This window comes from Excalfactoria chinensis, chromosome Z, assembly GCF_039878825.1.
Source record: "Excalfactoria chinensis isolate bCotChi1 chromosome Z, bCotChi1.hap2, whole genome shotgun sequence".
In the NCBI taxonomy this organism is placed as follows: Eukaryota; Metazoa; Chordata; class Aves; order Galliformes; family Phasianidae; genus Excalfactoria; species Excalfactoria chinensis.
Genome location: NC_092857.1, coordinates 45245967 through 45268568, shown reverse-complemented (window position 1 = coordinate 45268568; position 22602 = coordinate 45245967). Strand labels below are relative to the sequence as shown.

The 22602-nt window shown below is 41.3% G+C and overlaps 1 protein-coding gene across 7 annotated transcripts in view; it reads left to right on the top strand.

The window, feature by feature from the left end:
* The window catches only part of RNF38 (ring finger protein 38), an 89169-nt gene that overhangs the window by 52492 nt on the left and 14075 nt on the right, over positions 1-22602 (top strand). For 3 of the 7 annotated variants that reach the window (XM_072359006.1, XM_072359008.1, XM_072359009.1), the window contains exons 2-5: positions 9590-9660; positions 19825-20018; positions 20421-20634; positions 22409-22576. In XM_072359006.1, the coding sequence (XP_072215107.1) occupies positions 19912-20018; positions 20421-20634; positions 22409-22576 (489 nt within the window). In that variant the 5' untranslated portion in view covers positions 9590-9660; positions 19825-19911. Of the gene's footprint in view, positions 1-9589; positions 9661-10759; positions 10845-11059; positions 11115-19824; positions 20019-20420; positions 20635-22408; positions 22577-22602 lie in introns of those variants that run through there. The other 4 variants (XM_072359011.1, XM_072359010.1, XM_072359012.1 and 1 more) reach the window with 4 other exon arrangements.

Sequence of the window (22602 nt, the reverse complement as noted above, 5' to 3'; positions counted from 1 at the left end):
AAACTGTGATTTTTGTTTTTTAGAAAATCCTTACAAAAGCAAATTAATCATTGTATATGATATCGTTTTAGAAAGTTCCCTTCTTATTCACAGATTGTAGAGGTTGTCCTCAGAACAGGAGGTGACTATTTCTTCTTGGCTGTAAGATTAACCAGCTTATTTGACTCCAAGTAGTACTTAGACCTTACTGCTTTATGTAGTGTTCTAAGCCAGACTGACACATGCTAACAGAATTTTATTGACATTTTGCTATGTAATTTCATCAGTTGCACTTCATCTCCTGATATTGTAAGTACCAAGATTACCAGCAAAGCCATGGCACTGTGCTTATGAGTGCAAAAGTTTTCTGCATTAACCTAATTTCCTGAAGATTTATGGCTGCTGTAAATGTTTTCCATGGGTGACTTCTTGCTGAGCTGCTACTTGAACAAGCAGGAGAAGCTGTTTGCCAGAGCAAAGCATATAGCTGCCAGTACCTTAAGGAAAATGTTGCTGGCTTTTACATGTGCACTATAAAGATACAGGAATATGAATTTTAATATTTTATTTTACCCTTGCATGAAAACCTAAGTAGAAGTGAGTAATGTTTGAAATGAAAAAGCTAACAGAAAGGATCATGTTCAGTATTTTCTTAAATAACAAAGTTGAGCGCTGAAAAATGTTGCAAAAATCTGTTTATCATGTACAGCAATTCCATTTTTATGGAGATTTTTAGAGCGCATACTGACAAAATTTATATATATGTATATATATGTATGTATGTATATGTATATATATATAAATCTCTTTGTCATTACTGCCTTTGATTTCAAGAATTGGGCAAGTGTTGGGATGTTCGTCTTACTTGAAGTCTGAGTGAATCTGTTCATTTGCCCTAGATGTGCTTAGTATCAATATGTATTAATCTTTGTAGAAATTTTTGTAGTTTCTGTCAGTAAAACTTTTTATTCTCACTGGAATTGTTTGCTTATCCAGCAATACTGCATCCTCAGCTGAGGACAGCCTGTGATAAAGTGCTGGATACCTGACATCAGCTTCACACAGGGATGCACAGAGAAGCATGCCACTGACAGGTCAGATCCCTGAGACAGCACTACATGAGAGTGTCAGAGACATCCTCACAGACGTGTGTAACTTGAAAACATGCCAGATGAGCCCATGCAGGACATGTCCTGTGCCAAGTGCTGCTAGGTGGTAGCCATGCCAGCAGCCTCTCCTATCCAGAGGCAGCAATGACAAACTTCAGGGCCTGTAGGTTGCCTGTCCACCAGAGGCAAACAGCAGAGAAGGAGCTGCTCATCCCCACACTGGTAGGGGAAAGACACTGCACAGTGTGAGGGGTTGGTTATTTCTTGCATGTTTGCCTGTGGGCATGGGAGATGAGGGCACCAACTCATCCAGGTAGTTACTGGGGAAGGACACTTCTCTGGGGGTTACAGGGCCAACCAGTCCAGTTTGTGCTTAGGTTCCTCCACTTTTCTCCTAATGTATCTGGGTGGTGGCAGTCAGAAGTGTAACTGGAAGATGTGTTTAATATGTATGAAATAAACATGGGCCTAGACTACAAACTTACAGTATTTTTCCTCTACATCTTCAGATTTTTTCTTGATGAGGATGGCATCCAGTTTCTTACTCTCAGAAGTTGCTAAAATTACCAAGGAAGTGCCACACCACACAACTGAAAAATATTAGCTAATCCCAGCATGTAACAACTTTCTTTCCCCTGATCAGCTAAAGAAGAGTGGATGCAGACTTGTAATCTTTTTTGGAGCTTACAGAAGGAAAAGTGGAAAAAAATAGGGGAGAGGGACAGCCCTAATATGCATTATTTGCAGCTAATGTAGCTAAACCCTCCAAGCAAAGATGCAGTTCATTCCTTATTCATGGAGAAATGGCTTTGTCTAGGAAAAGTTTGAGCAGAGCTGTAGCACAGTTGACATACAACCATCTCTGCTGTGCCCCAACTAAGAGTATGTTGTGATTGGCATACATTATGTCTTGAAGTCATCTCTAATTCTTTTCTTTGTAATACTGAAACATTCTATTTGCTTTTTAAAATCTGTAGTTTGAAAGGCTCTCGAATTAGAAGGGGCATTTAAAAGAAAAGTAGTATGTTGCAAACAGGAATATTGTTGACTAGCGGGTAACAGTCATCTAAAGGAATGTTTTGTCTTGATTGCTTTTTGGTTTTTTTGGTTGTGTCATTTTTGTTTTTAATTTGTTTTTTTTGTTGTTGTTTGTTTGTTTGTTTGTGACAAGACTCTTGGATCACAGAGTTGATCCTCTTGATTATCTCTGTTGGATGTTCAGAGGTGGGCTGGACATCTGTAGCTGTATCATGAGATACATCCTCAGCTCAATTCACAGGTTTTATCAAAGGAATAATTGATTCAAACTTCAGTTGTTCCCATGCACTTGCTACTTGGTGAACTTCAGCCTGCAAATCTGCTAGCATTCACCACAAAACTCTCTTGATTCATGCAAGTTAATGAAGCTCAGCAGTGGCATCCTACATAAAGTTCATTTTAGTAGTATAGGTGGCATATTCAAATGATTCCTGGGAAGGGAATGTAGTAAGTGTATCAGTTGGTATTATTCATTTAAGCAATGTTACGCTTTCTGTAGCTCAGAAATGAGTGAATTTAAAGCACTGAACTCCCACCTCTTTCCCTTGGACTAGCATTGTGTGAGCTTCATCTTGACAGGCGTGAAGCAAGTAATTCAAACTTGATGTAGATTCTCTTTTACAACAGTCCACAAGTTAGGTAGAAATTCTGATGATTTTCTCTGCTGATTAGTTCAGTGTGTGGGTTTAGAAGGAAGGCAATCCCCTTTCTGTGGTAGATGGGGAGTATGGCATTTTTTATCACTTATTACAAAATAAGCGATTATTTTCCCTGGATTCAAGGCAATGTCAGACACGGGGTCTCTGATTTGAAAAAGGGATTGAAATAGAATTTAACTGGAGAAAAGCTGAAATTTCTCATTAAATGTCTGAGAGTTAGTGTGTATGTTTTATACATGGATATATGTACACGTATACATGTACAAGCATAAGTTCTGTGTGCATCACTTGACTTACTCAGCACCCTGTCTTGATACTGGCAGTGTTGAAGGGGTGGCTGCTGTGAAGTTTTCTGAATGGCAGTTGTCTCTCGGAGGTTTCTCAAGATAACTTGAGTCTACAGTCACTGAGACATTACAAGTTATGAGTCTGAGTAAACTTGCTTTCACAATTTGCCCTATTATTCCCACAGTGGGGAGACTGCTTTGGATTGTGACAAAGTTCAGCTTGCATGTTGCATAGGAAGAAAGCAAGTGTGAGGCATTAGGCCTCATAGTTACGTCTGCTGAATACCATGGCAAGGAAGTACATTTGGCCAGGTGCTATGCACAGTGGCTTGCATAACTTGCTCTCTCACTGAAGGGTCTTACTGGCAATTATTTCCCCACTTTCAGTTTGTGTTTTGGGCTTATGTGGCAAGTTTTTGATAATGAGGGAAATGCGTTGGTGGCCTCTGTGAGAAAAGCTGAGGAGTTGCCCCATTTAAGATAAGAGCCAGCTCCAAAAAGGACCTGCTGCTGGCCAGAGCTGAACCAATGAGCGACGTTAGCATTGCCTCTGAGAGCAGATATAAGAAAGAGGGAAAACTTGCAAAACATCAGGTGGAAGAGAGGAGTGAGAGGAACAGCCCAGCAGCCACCAAGGTCAACACAGAAGGAGTGCGGGAGCTTCAGCTGCTGAAGCCTAAGTTCTCAACAGTCCAGGGAGAGAATCATGGAGGAGCAGGCTGTCCCCCAGCAGCCCACAGAGGGCACCATAGGGGGCCAGGCTGTACCTCCACAGCCCATGGAGAGGACTGTGGGGGAGCAGGCTGTTCCTCTGCAGCCCATGGAGGGGACTGTGGGGGAGCAGGCTGTTCTTCTGCAGCCCATAACAGACCGCAGCGGAGCAGATCTCCATACTGCAGCCTGTGAAGGAGCCTACAGTGAGCAGGTGCTGATAAGGGGGTGGGGGGTGGGAACAGACCCTGAAACAGTCTTCTCCTGAAGGTCTGCACCACAAGTGCCATGTTGGAGCAGTTCTTGAAGAACTGCAGCATGCAGGGGGCACTCAAAGGATCAGAAAGGGTAGCAACCTGTGCCTGTGGTGACCTGATGCTGGAGCAGGGGAGGAGTAAGGGTGAAGGAGCAGCAAAGACAAAGCATTATGAACCAAAAGCAGCCTCTATCCCCTGTGCTGTTCAGAGGGAGAAGGGAGAGGACAGATGGGGGTAGGAGGTGTTTTTAGTTGCCTTTAATTCTACTGCTTTAATCTGTTACTAGAAATAGGCAATAAATTACATTAATCTCTCTAAGCTGAGTCAGTTTTGCTCATGACAGTAATTGATGAGCAATCTCCCAATTCTTATTTCAACCATGATTCCTTGTCCACCATATTTTGTGCTCCTGTTCTTTTGAAGGAGGAGGAGAGAGCAGTGTATGCAGCTGAGCTAGCATCTGATGCAAAATTACCACTTTCTGCTTTGTTGTAAAGATAATATTTAAAGCAGAATTAAAACCTTCCTTTTAATGGCATTAGGATATGGTACCCACAGGCTGTTGTGTTGGTCTGATGTTCAGGCTAAGATTTGGGGGTGTGAAGGTAGTTCAACAGAGTTCTACCTGCTCACTGCAGTCTGGGCACTGTACATTGGTTCATATTTCCTTTCTGTCGTCCAGCATAATTTTCTGTTAAACCACAGTCACAACTATTTGATGGTGCAGATGTTATCTTTGAAGAGAAAGCTGCTGAGGTTATCTTTGGGATTCAGGCTCAGTTGGCCTTTCTTACATGGGAATGAAATGTGATTCATCTTCCTTCAGAGGTTTCTCAGTGTTAGGAGGATATGTCTTTTTCTTAGAAAGGAAGTCGTTCAAAAGCTTAACTGAATTACTAAAAACCACCTTTCTAGAACAAAAGCAAGTAATTAAAAATCTGTAACTTAACATCATAGATTGCACTGTTGTGAAGCAGAGCCTCTAGCTGAGGATCTCTATGTCAACTTCCTGGCTCTGCTGCTTCTGCTGCCCCCATGTGAGGTACTGCATTACCACTGCTGTCTTCAGAGCTGCCTGTATGTGACTGCACATAACATCAGCCAGATAACAGGTGCAAGGCAGCCAAAACATCTGTAAACTCTTGACAGCTAAGAAATCATGTTTTATATCTTTCTATTCTGCTTTAGGATATTAACAAGTAATTGACAAGAAGTAGGTGCAAAGACTGTGGAAGACTATGGTCCAAAAGAAAATGGCAGGGGAGGAAGGGGGGAGGCAGAAAGTAGCAAAAGATAGCACTGCTGTATCCACTGTTAACTGTATTTGGTGGTCTCTGGCTCAGTTTACAGAGCAGCTGAGTATGATTGAAACATGTATATCCCAAGATAGCTTTCTGCCATAGTACATTGCTTGAAATGCCGCTGTGACAACATAAAGAGCAGTGGGCTGCGAAGGCGCCCTGCAGGTTTGTTTTTACCAGTGGAAGCAGTACTGTTGCAGCTGTGTTGCTGCTCCTGTCATGCATTACAGCTAGAGCAAAGCCAACATCTAATTTGCCATTATGTATGTGATCACAGTTCTTGAAAACTGCATCTGTACAAGCATAGCATCTGCTACTTTCCTTGTGTAATGCAATGTCCATCCATGTTTATGGCTTTTATCTGGTAGAGACCAAGTTTTAGATGACACTGTGGTTAAATATAGGCTAAGATATCATATAAGCAGCATTCTGGGAACTCCTTTTGTTGTCCAAATGCATAGATGTTGCAAACAGGATTATAGGCATTTGTCATAGCTTGGCAGAATGGAACTTTTCTTATTATCTGCTGCCTACTCTTTCATCTTAGACTAAGCAAGAGGTCATATTTTAATTTAAGTCAGCATCTGAGGCATTGGACAGAAAGCCTCCAAGCCTTACCTTTTTATCTCTAACACTCCTTGTGGGATTTGCTGTTGTTGGTGGTGGTTTTTGTTTCTGTTTTTCAGTTTGATTCTGAGCTTGAATTGATTGCAAATCTCAGTAAAGCATGTGGAACATTTCTAGTAATACCTGTGTTTTGCAAAGGTCTAAATCAAATGGGAAGTTAGCTTAGCATGTTTTGCACAGTTAAAAACTGTTCTTTCTTAACGTCAGACCTTGAAACTTAAAACTGATAACTTCTTTGTTCTCTCGCAGCAATACTCGCAGCAACTCTTCTGGAACTCTTGTGACCTCTATAGGCCATTGTCTGTAACACTTGGGTCAAGTCAGAATCATGGAATTACTGAGGTTGGAAAAGACCTCAAAGATCATCAAGTCCAACCACAGCCTAACCTAACTACAGTATCCTAACTCTAACAACCCTCTGCTAAATCATATCTCTGAGCATCACATCCAAACGGCTCTTAAACACATCCAGGGATGGTGACTTGACCACCTCCCTGGGGATACACTACTTTCCACAGTGATTACTCAGAAGTTTTTTTTGTTTTGTTTTGTTTTTTAATTATTTTTCTTAATTGTCCGCTCCCTCTGAACTTCTCACATTGCTAATTGTTTGTGCTTACCTAGTTACAAAATTTCAATCTCATGGTAACTTAAGTGTTACTACCTTGTCATTTTGCTGTTCCTCACCCCCAAAGATTTTTCTTAACTTAGATACTTTAACATGAACTTTATTTTGGTTGGAGAGTATTCTGTCAAAGATCATGCAAAAATTCAATTATAGGTTTTCTTAAATGAGACTCTTTTTTATTCTAACCTGTTAGACCAAAATAACACCTATGGAAAGCATGAATGTAGACTAAGTTCAAAGTCTGCCTGGGAGCACACATTAAGTTTGCAGTGGCTGTGACTGCTGAGTTGGGCTTTTAGTTTGATACTAAGAGATGCCAAAAAGAAGACTGCAGCATCTGGTGCCATTTTTGTTATCTCAAGCCAAATAAATTAATGGGCTTTTGTCTAAGTTTAATGATTTTTTATTATATCAATGCATTATTTATGCTAACTGTAATTAATTAGTAATCTAAATGGGAAGTTTTGAGGTTTTTTTTCTGTTGTTTGTTTGTTTTTTTCCAGAAGGATATGTATATTCATGCAGTGTTCTGCTACTTTTTTTTTTTTTTTTTCCTTTCTTTCTTTCTTTTTCCCTTTTTTTTTTTTTTTTTTTTTTTTCTTTATTCCTTTGGGAGCAGAACTGTTGAATTAATAAGGACATGAATGAAATCTCCTCTTTTAAAGCATTATTCTGTCCTGGAAATGCCAGGGAAACTTGGTGACAGGAGAGTCTCATGCTGTAAAGAATTAACCGTTCCCACAATGTGTAATTGTTTTGAGAAAGAGGAAGTAACAAACAACATGCTTACAAGAACTCTGTCCATTTGCAGCTGTAGTAGCTAAAAGTGTGTGCTTTTAGCTAATTTCAGAGATAATAAGATTCTACAAAACCACTGCAAAGTATGTATCAATTGAAGCTTCTACATCTAATAAGTGAAGGTGGGAGGAAGCTGTAGGTATTCATTCAGTATAACAGTGTGGATCTGCATGTTCTGCTTTGAAAATGAAACCAAATATACTGCCTTCTGGGTTGGAGAGCCAAAGACAGTGTAGACTTTGGGATCTTCCATGAGTGCCTCTTTTAAGAAATTTGTGTAGCTTATGAGCTTATGAATTGTAATATGTGAACACTCAACTTCTGTAAGATACCATTATGCACTCTTGCCCATCTGAAGCTGCTAACCATTATTTGGTTTGATAGAAATGCAGATATGGAAATAAGGTAATCATAGATGCACCACATGCTGTGATAGTGTTTGCCAGGGGAAAAAAAAAAAAAAAAAAGGGAAAAAAAAAAAAGTCAAGTACATTATTGTTTTTAATAAAGTCAAGGTAGATTTGGGGTGCTTTTCGTTTTTTTTTTAATTATTATTTTTTGGATTACATTTCATTTGGTTGGAGAATTTTTGCTTTAGTAAAATAGCACCTAATTGAATGGGAAAGCTTCTAAGTGAGTTGTCTCATTGTCTCTGCCCAGTTAGCATGTGCAACCTAAAAAGTTTTGATAGAAAACCTGGACATCATTTGCTGTTTTTTGAAACTAGGAAAATACAGGACGTGACACAAATTGTTTCCCGGTAGCTGTGCTAAAGCTGACTAGTCTGCAAGTGGGGTGATTCAAGCCCAAAATGATGTGAATTGGCTTCAGGTCATGATGAGTAACATCCATAGGCTACGTGCTGCACAGGCCACAGTGTGCATTCGCTGGCTAGTAGGGTGTTGCCTGTGCAGCGTTTCCTCAAGCACATCTGCTCTGCTGCTGTGGAACAGAAAGAAACTCTTTTTCCTGCTTTTCCCATTTTATACATGCTATTTTAGAAGCTGGGGGGGAGGTAAGCAAAAACAATGTAGTTTTAATGCTGAGGCAGTGGTGACAATAAGGAGTGAAGGATTCTGTTCACTCCCCATTCCCTCCCCATTTTGGAGGCTTGCTCTGACTGGTCATGCCAATTGGCAGACTGACTGATTCCATAAATAAGCATATTCTTTGATATGTGCTGTCCATCCCATAAGCTGCAGAGATTTATGGGGGAAAACAAAAACAAAAACATGGAATTCCTGGCCTATCTTACAGAATAGAATTATTCATATTTCAAAAATGTAGCAGAATGCCACCAAGACATCCATGGAGAAAATTTCTACATATATATTCAGTGAGGAACATCATGAAATAGTGTTCCTTTACAATGAGGCTGTTGTTTATTTGGTTGTTTTTTTTCCCTCCATGCATTCTATTTTATTTTTGTTTTGTTTCACCCAGTACTCTTAAGAATAGGAAGTACAAAATCAAGAGTAGTGGTTACCCCCCTCTGCTTTCTGAGCAGGGAAAAACACATGCTTGGGAATCTGTATTGATACAATCCAGCTTCAGGTTGTTTCTGTGCTTGGATAGAAGTCTTAGGACTGGGATGAGTCTTTGCAGAAGTGTGTTGTACCATGCAGAGAATATGGCATAATGAAACTGATGAAAAACCTTAAGCAGGCAGAAATTCCACTACAGATAAGATGGATAAGAGTAATGCTTTTCTGCTTTAATGCTGGATTTTTCAATCCGCTGTTTTTCTTAGTAGACCATTGGAGAGAAACTGCTGTTTTGTGGCTAACCGAGGTGCTGAACATTTTCTTCAGGAAAGGACACAGGGCAGAATTACAGCACCTTAACACAGAGCTGTGTAGCTTCTCTCTGTGTGTGCATATGGTATTTTACTGCACGTTTGCTTTGAATTGATGAACTAGCTCAAATTTTGTTCTGTTTAAATGTTTGGAAAGAAATCTCTGTGATGTTATTGCTGGCACATTGTGCAAAACGCATCTCTGGTGCCTATTTCAGCATAGGAATTAAATGCATGACTTGTCAGACTTTGCTTTTGGCAACTAAACCTCTCTTCTGCATGAAGGCAAAAATAATAAAAAGTAAAATTAAAATCTGGCTGGTAGATTTGTCCATAATTTTAGTATTCAGAGGAATCGGATTATCATTTTAACAAGTCTTTTACCCACCTTCTCTTGCAGGTAGCATTGCTACTTCCTTTCAGTGGGCGTCAATCCATCAAGATCACATTTGCAACGACGATGACAACAAGGTGAGGCATACGTAAATTTCTCCTTCAAAAGATCCGTGTGTATCTGTTCGTTTTTGTTTTTATGTACTGCTTTTACTATATAAAGCATAGCGCTTATTTTTAAGGATTACTTTGAGTTGTTATGTTAAAAATACCCTCGATTCAGGACAGTCTTTGAGTAAGTGAATGCACAGTATTTTTGCTTGTGCTCCCTCGGTATTCTGAACATCGCTGCCTTATGACACTGGGTTAATAAAGCAGTGCTGCTGCTAACTGTGAGGTAAGGTAGGGTGTTGTTGCAGCTGCTCTGACTTCGTCAGTTCGAGAGGTTGGTGGACTTTTTGCAAGGCTGTTATTTTCCTGCTCTTTGCAAGGCGGCTTACTTGATACTAAGCTGATTTTTTTTTTTGGCTTCCGTTGCCTGGAAAAGGGCACGTATTAGTCCAGTTTTAAATCATCCTCTTTAGAAATCGGGATTAGATCTGCGTGTCAGAGACTCCGTAAAAGCCCCCTGCGTTGTGAAAGCACAGAGTAGTAAGTTAATTTCATGGCATTCCAACTAATCGGGAAGGAGTGGCGACTCGGGGAACAGAAAGTTCGCGGCCACCGTCCGCAGACCATCAGGGGCGGGGCCTCCCGCCGCGCAGCTCCCCGTTCCGCCCGCGGAGCAGGCTGGGGACGGGGTGGACTGGCGACCCGCTGCGCGTGCGCGCCAGGGCTGCAAACCCCGCTCCCGCCCGCTCACCGCCTACTTCCGGACGCCGTGGTGACGCGTTCCGGCCGGCCCGCCAGCCGCTGCCGGGTGCAAACAAAGGGCGTCGCGAGCTGCTGGCTGCGAGGTGGGGCTGGCTCCTCTCTCGGCCCGCCCCCGTTGGAGCGTGACGTCACCGGCGCCCGGAGGCGGCGCGGGGCCGCAGATGGCGGGCGGTGGCGGCAGTGAGCCGCGGAGGGCGGCGGACCGGGCGCAGGAGGGTCGCGGGCCGCAGCCGGAGCTCGCCCTGTGATGGGCGGAGGGCGCCGGGCCGCCACTCCCGGAAGCGACCGTGCGGGCAGGCGGCGCAGGCGCAGGCCCCGGCCGGGCGGCGGCGGCGGCGGCCGGGGGACCCACAGCCGACACGACAGGAGGCGGCGGCGGAGCCTCGCTGGGCACCGCGGGGCGCGCCGAGGCGGCGGGGGCGCGGCCCCGCGGGGCCCCGCGGCCTCAGGTACCGGAGGGGAGGGAAAAGAAAGGGAGGGGAAGGCCCGGCGGGCGAGGGGCGGTTGGCCGCTCTCGGGTCGGGGCCGTGCCGGTTCGGCGGGCGAGGGCCGGTTGGCCGCGCTCGGGTCGGGGCCGTGCCGATTCGGCGGGCGAGGGCCGGTTGGCCGCGGCCGCGCTTGGGTCGGGGCGAAGCGACGGCGGCTCCTCTGTGTCTGCAGGTCGCTGTACTGTCACGAGCCGAGAAGGGACGGCTGTCCGGGGAGAGACTGCTGCTCAGGTGTGCGGCTTGGGGTTCTGCCTTGGTGGGAGTTTCAGTGCGTACCGATTCCTACCTCCAGTTTAACAGGAGGTGCTCTTCACTGTACGTGGACCAAGAAGGTGTCGCTTCCTTAAAAAGTATGTTTTGAAACTAGTTGTGCTTTGAGCTATTGTCTGGAGGCATTGGCTTTCAAATGTGATTCTGAATAGTAATATAGTTACTACTTATTACTGTGTTCACTGACTTGAAGACGCATGAAAGTAGCTTTGGGAGCAGACGCTCTTCTCGGTGTGTTAGACCATCTGGTGAAGGAGCCAGAGTGACAAAACAGCCGTGGTCACCAGGAACCCACCATGTCCTGGCGTTATTTCCTGACACGGCAGTACTGCTTACATGCTTGTTCCTAATCACCCATCTGCTGGAACAAAAGCTCTGCTTCCAGTTGCTAAATACACGACATTTACCCTCATCTCAGTGATTTTGTTGTTTGCTGGCCTAGTTTTTTTGCTGGTCCTTTGTTTCTTCAGATATATACGCTTTTTTTCCTTTTTTTCTTCCTTTTTTTTTTTTTTTTTTTTCTTCCCTTCCCTTTCTTTTGCAAGGTATGGTAGCTGTGGTATTGGAGACTTGCTGTCCTGAAAAAGAGGAAGGAGGAAGCTCCGTTTGGCTGGGCAGTTAGAGAGGGCAGCATGTACAGTGAGAGAACTGGGTGTGAGCCAGCAAAGTGGATAAGGTGCTGTGCTCGCTGTAATGAGAAGTTGGTAACGTTATCTTCCTCAATCACCAAAACCATAGAAAAGAAATGCATATGAGTGCATAATATTACATGTGAAGGTTTTCCTGAGCTTGTTACAAGCAAACAGTACACGCTAAGAGCAGTAATTGCAATAAGAGCAGTGTTATAAATTAGAGGGGTTCATAAGCTAGGGATCTCAAGATTTTCTTGGTTGAATCTTAGCAAATGTCTATCTATGTATATTTTTTTCAACATGGTTTACTCTGTCTGAGACAATATGATTTAAAGTGACATTATTTCCAAAGCCAAGTTACTCTTCTGCTTCTCAGTAAGAAAGGCTAAGAAATTATTTCTATACTCAAATAAGAATAGTACAACTTTTACAGTTATGAAGATGAGTGATTCTTCAGGACTACTACTAAAAAGCCAGTTGAAAGTTAAACTGTAGTCTTGTTGCTTTTCAAAACAATCTTGTGTGTTTGTACTTGGTAACTGTGGGCTAAACTGTTCGTGAACTGGATGGGAATTTATGTGGAGCAAGTTTTAGATTCCTAAAGGTTTTGTCATTTAATCTTTCTAAGGAGCTCTTCCTCTTTCCCAGGAGAAAACTGAAAGGTAGGAGTAAGAATACAGACAGAGTATGAAATCTGTGTCTTCCTGTTTCAGGTTGGAGACTTGTATTGACTGTTGAGGCACTGATACTTGAAACCTCTGGTAAGGTGGAGGCTTGACTTGATTTGGAATTGATCCTTTTACTGAGCTCTTGTGAAATATCATGAAAACATACTTTGCTTTTTGGTGCCCTCTACTGATTTCCATTTGTCAAAATGACTCAAGCCAAGTCTTTTTTTCTTCAAGAGCAGTAAAATGCTAACAGCAGCTATTTAGAAACACTGGGAGAGAAGAAGGGAATCTCTGTTGCACCTTAATTACACTTTTTGCTGATTGCTGTCCAACCAGTTTGCCTGGATTGCTTTGGAGCTATTCCTCACTTGATAGAAAAATGGTTACGCAGAACTGCCTCACCAGGGTTCTTTAGGCTCTCCATCTGTAAAAAGATGTGATACTTACCCTCCCTTCTCAGGAAAATAAAGAGGCTTTTCAGGGTTTCTGTCTTACGAGCTTTTTACCTCCTAGTTCATTTACACTAGCATTGTCTTTTGCATTTATCACAATAACCTTATAACTGGAGAAAAGCAAGCAAACAACAACCAAAAATAATAATAAAAAACAAAAAACAAAACAACAACAACAAAAAAAAACAACCAATGCAACTGTGCTTCTTGTAGGCACCCTGACAAATACTGTGTTTTGTTGGCTGAAAGGAGCCCTTTCATCTTGAGTCTTACTGTTTTATTCCTACGCTTGAAGTCTCCTGATGTCTCTGGCCTAGGCAAACTTGACAATAGCACAAACTCAGCTGTGTCCTCCCTCCAGAGCCTCTTACTCTTACCCTTGTGTCTGTCAGCCCAGCTCCGTTCAGTTTTGTAGGACTGGACAGTTTTTTTTCTTTCATGTTGTGTTAAGCATAAGTCATTGTGTGAGCTGAGTAAGAGCGCTTGTAATGCAGCTTCTAATACTGCTGAGCAGATGCTCTGTCTGGTGGTCTTCATCAGTGCTTTAGGAAATGGTCTTTCCAGAAAAAATGAAGAAAGATTGAGGTTTTCTTCCATACTCAAGTTATTTCCTTTCAGTCCTGCTAAGAACTCTTCTGTTTCTAGGGTTTGAAATACAAAATATTTCTTGCCTGAACCCAGAGAAAGGAGGTAAAAAGGAGTTTTCTTCTGAGCTCGTTTTTTTTCCTCTGCATTTTGCTGTAACCACAGAAATGGCTATTGTCATGATTAGTGTTTCTTGGTCACTACTGAAATTTTCATCTCAAGTTCTAACTACTTAATAACTTTCTCAACTTTTGACAGTCCTTTCTGAAGAGCAGAGCTGGGCTATATGCTGTTTTAAAAAATCTTAGACATACCAAGGTTAAGTGGTAAACCACATATGTGCTCACAAAGATACTTCTGTATAGTAACTTTTGACTCTCTACTCTGAAGTATTATTTGATTTGCTTTTTCCTGCTTTCACAGGAGAACACTACTGAAAGCCTAGTGCATAGCATTCAGTAAAGATCATTTACCACTTTGTGCTGCCTCAGAGTCACAGAATGACTGAGGTTGGAAGGTGCCCCTTCAGAACTACCCAGAGCTGGTTGCTCAGGATCGCATTCAGGTGTCTTGAATATCTCCAAGGAGGGGACTCCACAGCCTCTCTGGTTAACATGTGGCAGTACTCTTTTCACCTGCACAGCAAAGAAGGTCTACCAGGTGTTCAGAGGGAACTTTCAGTGTGCCAGTTTGTGTCTGTTGCCTTTTCTCCTGGCACTGGGCCTCACTGAGAAGAGCCTGGCCCTGTCTTCTTTGCACTCTACCTTCATATGTTTGTACATGTTGATGAGAGCCCCTTGAGCCTTCTCTCCAGGCTGAACAGTCCTAGCTCTCTCAGCCTCTCCTTGTAGGAGGGATGCTCCTGTCCTTCATCATCTTAGTGACATTTCACTGGATTCTCTCCCTCTGTTTTGTACTGAGGAGCTCAGAACTGGACACAGGATAACGCATACTCTCTCTTAAGACTTCTGAACCCTAACAGCTGCCCAACTGGGCTTCCTTTCAGCCACATGCCTTGTTTCAGACTGCTCTCAGGTTTAAGAAGGTCTGTACTACTTTTCCAGTTTTTCATTAGACCAGATTCACATTACGGTGATGTTCCTTCATCAGGAAATTGTCCTGTATGTATTCTTCTAGCCATGCATTCAAGTTGTCTCTAGGTCAGATCTAAAACCAAATGTGGTCTAGGAAAACAAAACGTGACTTTTAAAATTACTACTGGTGGGGAAACTTGTCACTGGAGCCTAAACAGAATTTTGAAGGCTTCTTGTGATGCATTGTATGGAACAGTTGTCTTGAATATTTGGGATCTAGGGCTTTAATTTGGTGTCTGGAGGATGCAGAGTGTGGACATCACTATTCAAATGTTCATTTTCACACTGCATGCCCACTTCATATCCACTTTGCTGCTGTAGTCTGCCAGATTGAATTCTCAATCAGCAAACATACTTTTATTTTTTTTTTCATTTCCTTGTTGTGGTGTCATGGTGCCTGATCCAGGTATTTTATTGTTCTTGAGAACAGGTAAGATGGTGATATGGAAGGTGGTGTGTTGAAGCAGAAGTTCTGCATCCTGCTTAACACTGCAGAGACTGAGCAAAAAGTGTTTTATCATCTAGTTACTCTAGTACACAGTTGTCAGCACAAAAAAAAAAAAAAAAAAGTGACAAAACAGAGCTCTGCTAGCCAGCACAATCAGGCAAGCAAAACTCATTGGGCAAACTTGGTTACACTGGTAAAAGATGTGTACTGATGGTGTTTATTCTGCCAGCTAATATTTCTCTGGAGAGCTTTTGCCTCTAAAAGCTGTGCATCATCTCAGTGTGATTCTGCTGGCAGATCTGTATGTACACAGATCTCCTGTGATGCAGCCCTGTGTCCAACTGGATATATATGTATTTTTTTTACTTCGTCTTGGAAGAAGAGCAACAATTAGGCTTGGAAGTAATCGTATCTGTTCATAATGCCTATTTTGTTTGCTACTTGTAGAACATTATTCTTAGATCTATTGTATATACTTGCTTCTTTGTAGTACTTCTTTTCTAGATTTAAGTCTAGAATTTTGAGAGTGTAGTTGGAGGACACCTCAGTCTCTATCTATAAAGTCCATGAGCTTTTTATTTGTTGTCTTGAAAGTTGGTACGATCACTTTTTCTCTCCCATTATTTTTTCATTTGCTTTTAATTTTGGATATTCTTGTTTAGGGCAAAGGGTGAGGAGGTGTTGGTTTGTCCCGTTTTCATGAATAGGCTTTATCTCATTCTTCCTCAGCTGTGGTGTCTGACATCCTTACGATTTCTCTGTGTACAACGAACGGAAGTTTTGTTTGGCTTATGTATGTGGAAGGAGAGAGTGCATACTCATGTGAGTGTGTCTGGTCAAGGAGCATTTCAATATCAAGAGGGAATCCTAAGAAAAGCAGTAAACTATAAGAAGGAATTCTCCAGGATGCAATGAAAAACCTGGCCAAGAAATGGTAAGGGAGATGGTAACCAAACTAAACCTGGTTAGTTAGTAATAGAGAAGAGTATGTGGGAGTGCTTATCGCAGTGAGATTATGTGGTCGAGTACTTTATCAAATGGAATGATAAGGAAGAGGGAAACAAAATTGTATTCAGAGATTCAAATCTGCAAGCCAGACTTAAAGAAGAGGGACTAGAGAGGGTCTAAAACCAGCCCTGGTCAACCACACTGTCTATCAAGAAACTGCATACAAACAAGGACTTTGCAGCTGAAAAGGATGTAAACCCAAGGCCCGTGTTGCTGGAGGGCCCGTGGAGCTGTGCACTGGGAAGGGGAATCGGGGCAAGCAGAGAGTGGGTGGGCAGAAGGGTATACAAAAGAGTTGGTCGTGTGCATCCACATCCAATTGATTTGCCTGCCTGTATGAGCCCTGCGTGTGGGCACTGTGGCCTGTCCTGTCTTCTCATTACATCCTTTCTTAATGAGCCCTCTGTGTGACATCATGTTTATCTCATATGTGTGTGTGTGTGCTGCATGGACTGATTGCATGCCACTGGTGAGACTGTGGTGAATGGAGACAAGGCCAGAGACTGGAACCCCACAGGGCTGTCTGGCAAGTGTCCAGAGCCCTGGGGTCTATATGCCAGCCCCTGGGGATGTGGCCTCTGGCCCTGGGGCATACCCCATTCCACCATGGAGCCAGGGAGGAGAGTGGCCGGATAGCCAGATAGTTTGTTGTGCCTCACCTTCCTTGTGTGTGCACAGTGTGGATTTGTTTGTTTGTTTTTGCCTTGGTAATTGCTTTAATTCAAATGATTTCTGTTTTGCTGCCCAGATATCTTGTTTTAAATATATAACAAAGGTGGAATTCTTGAGTTACAACTTTCTGAGTATATTGAATTCCATTTACATAAAGGCATGAAAATAAAGTTGTTTAGAAAAGAATCTGTAGGCAAATATATTTTGCTACGTTGTCCAAATTAAAACTGATCACTTAGAGATGACTTATTTGCAAACAGATTTTATAGTTAGATATATATTTTTAAGGTCTGAGTACTACTGCTTGGTCACTGCAATTATGAAGGTGTCTTAGAAGCATGTGCAGAAAGTGATGAATGCTATTTTTCTGTTTAAGGACCAAGATTGCCTCCTCCTATTACTTACTACATTTTTCACTCGCATTCAAGATGCTTTGCAGCTTTGGGGGAAGAACTGTACTTTATTGGCAATAATCATCTCATAGTAGATTATTTCCTGCAGTCCATATTGCTTGGCTTCTAATATACGTAGAAGTCCCACATTGCTATTTATGTAGTCCCCTGATTTGATATTTATGTAGTTGCCTGGAATACTCATCTTTTTTGAGACTCCTGTTGCAGTGTTTTATTATCTTTTATTATTATCCTCTCTGAGATTTTAGTCAGCTTTTCTATTGGATCTTTTTATTCAGCGATAGGTCATATTGTTAGCTTTGTGCTGAAAAAAATAAACATGGGATATGTTCCAGTGTTTAAGGGATCCAGATACCTTTAAACCTTCCTTTATTTCCTAGCATGGATTTGCAGATCTTTTTCCTCTGTTTTACAGTAATATAAGGGTACTTGTTGCATTTTCTAATTGAACCCTTGCCAGGTCGTGTTCTGTGCTGTTAATTTCGGTGTGCTTTAAAGCACTTCAAAGTGTCAGATATTAAAATCTTGCTGTAGCACTCGTTTTTAGAGGCCCTTATGCCGCTGTAAAATGCCTTTCATGTTAGCTATTCTTTTAAAATCTATATACTGACTAATTATTTTCTAACAAAGAACATAAATTCAGCATAACAGATTTTGATTGATTTTTGTGATTCACAATAATGTGAATAATCACTTTCTAAATTATAGTTATGAATTTGCAAGAATAAATCTGCATATATTGTAATTTTTTATTTCCTTTTAAAAATGTGAAAGTGAATAAAATATCAATGCAAAATACAGAATTTTGGATTAAATTGAAATTTACCAAAACCTGTTTATAAGCAAGACAAGCTTTTCATTTACAGCTGTTTTCAGTATAGCCAGTTGTATCCTTGTTTGTGTTTGCTGCTTGTTAGGTTCTGTTGGTTGGTTACTTATCAGCAGAACTCATGAACAGCATTAACAGATAAATGCGAAAGCAGAAAACCCACCTCAGGATTTGAGGTGTTGCCTTACTCCCCAGAGCTTCTGTAATGTTCTTTACATTGTTTTGAAATTTCCCTGACCTAATCTTCAACCTGGAAATTGACTTTATTTTCACAAACATGTACAGCACATATAGGTATATACAGCCTGTTTCTCCAGAGGAACTATGCTTTTAAAAATAAATAAATAAAAATTTAGAATTGAAAGTGTGTATTTCTGTGCACTTTGTGTTCACTTTTTTTTTTCCTCTCTTTTTTTTTCTCTTCCTGCATCATTAGTGGTGGGGAAACTCTGATTTGTTTTGAAGTATTTGAAAGCATGAGGCGGAAATAAGTGAAATTTAATCATAATGGTCAGGTGAGGGAAAATAACTCTTTTCTCTTAAACTCCTGCACATAACTTAGGAGTTACAAAACAATGTGTTTGCACTGTCAAGAGCACAAGGACAAAGTATATATCATTACTAACCTATCTGAAAGAAACTGGTAGCATTCAGAAAACAAGTAGGACCCTGTAAAGCTGAGAACCAAATGTAGGCCATAATCTTCAAATAATTTGAAGTAAGAGCTATACCAATTTGTAGGTTGGCAGATTTTATTTGCAGTTACCAATTGCAGTACTCTATAACTGAATAAAGAGTTAAGTTGCTTCAGTTTATTGAAATAATGCTGTGAAGGACTGAAATGTCTTAGTGAATAAGCCAGAGAGCAGCAAGGCATTTGACATGCATGATTAGTGTCACAGAAGTCTGTGATGCTTGAGGTGAGAGGTAGAATGCAGCATGGCAGCTCTTGTGTTGCTTTTAGTTTTCATGTGTTCAGACCAAGGGTTATAGAGTGGAGCATTTTTGATTGTTTGTTAAATACGTAGCATTATAGTTCTGATGGAAGAATAGGCTGGAGCTTAGGAAGGAACTTTTATTGCCTTTGCTACTGGATTCTGGGGCATTTGTGGGATCTTTTGACAAGAATGGCATCCGTCTCTATTTAAATAGAGTCAGAAGCATGGTTACACAGTGGAAAAGAGAGAGTTGTATTCAGAAGCATCAGGGAGAACGTTACTTGTAAGTGAATGGCTTTCATATCACTAACATTGAAAACTAGGTGTTAAGTAGCACTGGATGAGTTTTATTGAAGGATATAGACAGGTTGGTGATTTTTTTGATGCCTTTTTGATTTGGTTTGGTTTGATTTTTTTTTAGAGCACGTATCAGTACTTCCCAATGACAATTTATACTAATAAGTAGAAAAACGTGCACCTGTGTGCTAAGCTAGCAGAATTAAATTGGGCTGCAGGACAAAACAAATATCTGATTAACCATGGTAGAATGGCCTTCACAAAAAAGGGAGGCAACACAGCACAAGCTGTGCTTATGTTTTCATGCTTCTGTAGCCCATGAGTTTAGGGGTGGGGTGAACCTTATATTCCTCATCTTAATCTCTTTCCTGATAATATGGGTTTGATAGACATTAGAATATTTGATATATTCATGTTTCTGATATTTAATTTGGTTATTCTTTAGGAGTTAGGGAGCTATCACATAGCTGTGTTAGAAGAGTAATAAATAGATGACTACTTGCAGTTGATTGAAGTTGTTTCAGTCTAGGCTGCAGTAAGTGCTTCCTTCTAATGCCAGCTGCAAAGTCATCTTAAAACATGGATGTAATTCACTCATCTGGAGATATTTTGTTTGTTTTTCACTGGCATAGAGTGAAGACGGTCCCAGCCCCAAGCGGCAACGTCTTTCCCATTCAGTCTTTGACTACACCACGGCATCACCAGCCTCATCACCGCCAATGCGACCATGGGATATGACATCAAGTAGGCAGCCTCCTTTGGCTCGGCCCAACCAACACCACTTCTCAGGGGAACGATGCAACACACCTGCACGAAACAGAAGGAGGTAAACAGGCTGTATAGACAGATAAACACTTTTGATTCTTCATTCCAGTTCAAGAGAAGAGTGTTTAGACTAGACGCTGTATTTAATACCATGAGTATTTCTGACTAGATCATGTGTTAAATATTTTAATGTTTCCTTTGAGCTATAAATTATTCTGGGCTGTGGTTGTACATTGCTGGCTCATGTCAAGATTTTTGTCCACCAGTATCCAAGCATTCCCTGCAGACCTGCTCTCGTTCTGCTTGTCATCCAGTCTGTGTTTGTGTTTTGGATTGCTCCAAGCTTGGGCCTGCTGGGCATTAAAAAAAAAAAATTCTTGCAACTTCATTTTCATTTGGTTTTGGTTACTGAGAAAGGCTTGCAACATTTATATAATTTCTAATCTTTTTAATGTGTTTCCAGTCCTCCTGTTCGCCGTCAGAGAACTAGGAGAGATCGTCTGTCTCGACATAATTCCATTAGCCTGGATGAAAACTATCACCATCTCTCCTATGGGCAGCAGCAAGCAATAGAAGAGCCCCGAGCTTTTCGCCCACCGAATGTATCTCCTCGTATGTTATGCCCAGCTGTTCACCCACCACAGCAGAATGCAGTGATGGTTGACATTCATGACCAGGTAAGAGGTTTGGAGCACAAACAGGAGGATGTTGGAGATGTTTTGTTTTTTTTTCCCCCAAACGTTCAAGATACCTTTCATTTCCAGATTAGGCAGCAGCGGAAGTCACATAATACTAAATTCTATTTTACAAAGGGAGCTATTTTTGGTATTTAAAGCACTAGTAGGCAGTGGGGGGAAAAAATGTCTGGTCTTCGTAAAGAAGATTGGAAGTTAACACTTTCCTATGCACATATTTCCATAGTGGTTTACACCTCTGGCCTAGGCCTTTCAAGTACAGTTCTTTTGCTTCTGAAGTTAATTTAACTTCTTTAAGATGTGATACAGTAAATTTCTATTTCACGTGAAGTATCTCAGCATTGGTATCTATAAATTATTGAAATATGTTGTTCAGAAGTAGAATTCATAATGCCAGTAATTGGTTGCTTATAAAGCAGCAGAAATCATGATAGAGTTGTTACATAACCAAATAAGCCATCCAACCAAATCAACTCCTCCTTAAATCATATTAGAAAAAAAAAAAAAGAAAAACAGAGAGATCTGCAGTTGGTCCAGAAAGCAAAAGTTTTTGAGTGGGAGATGGGAATAGGCACAGAGTTTATGACTCTTCAGTAAAGAAGAAGCTGTTGTCATCTTTTGTTGTTCACATCAGCAGGCTGCATTTGACGTGCTTTGGATGCTACATAACATCAGCTGCTTGTCTGGATATGCTCTTTTCAAACTACAGTTACATAGAATGCAACTTAAAACAACCCTGCTTAGAGACATATTCCATGCAGCAGCATACAACTGATGAATTGTATTACATATGCAGAGCCACAGAGGCCAAGTGCAGGGGTGGAAGCTAAACACCATGCTATCCATCTCATAACCTTACATTCTGGTGAACAACTTTACTGCTGCATTATCTTGAAAGTTAAAACATGCTGTTGCTTTATGTTGCAAGATTACATAACGACAAGCCTGCATAAGCTCTATTTGACTGCCTGTAGCTTCCAAGCAACATCTGTGATCAGACTCACTGAGGTCCTCCATGGTGATATTTTATACTTAAGAGACAGAGCCATTTTAAGAGGTTATTTTTTATTCTTATTTTGAGCATTTCTGAGTCTGCTGGCATTACAGTGTTTGCCTAACTTTTTTACCAGAGCTAGAACCAGGTTAAATTCAGCTTCTCTCCTGAGAGTGGTTTCTGTCTACCATGATGCACAGGTTTAGCCTTTAAGTTTCATTCGGTGATCTTGTTTTGACCTATGCTTCTGACTTCATGATACCAGTTCAGTAAATCAGCAGTCTTTAATTTAGTTATTCTCACCTCTTAATGAGCTGTTTGAATGGTTTCTACTTTAGCAGACCAAGAATGAAGAATGAGCTGCCCTGAAATAATTCCTGTTTGTAAATCCATGCTTCCTGACAATAAGACTTCTCAATTTTGCTAGAGAATCAGAGATCCCTTATTCAGTATTTAAAAAAGAAAACAACAAACAAACCCAAACTTCAGAGTTTTATTCTTTTAAACTGAGAGATCCCTCTTTGTCCTGCCCAGGAAATACTGATCAATGAGTAGAACATTGAGCAGAGTATTTAAAAGAACAGGGTTTACAGGCACGTGCCTCTTTTATAAACATACATTATGAAGGCTGTTTTTTTTTTTTTTTTTTTTTTTCCAACATATAGGTAAAAGCTTTTTAATTTGCTCAGCATGCTGTACAATGCTGTTAAGAGTTTACAGCAACTTTAATACTTACTACTGCTTATTTTCATTTTGCTACAGATCCATCAGGGTACAGTTCCTGTCTCATACACAGTGACAACAATGGCTCCACATGGGATACCACTTTGCACAGGCCAGCACATCCCTGCCTGCAGCACACAGCAGGTCCCAGGGTGTTCAGTGGTTTTCAGTGGGCAGCACCTTCCAGTCTGCAGTGTGCCTCCTCCAGTAAGTGGGCTTCTGTAGTTAAACCA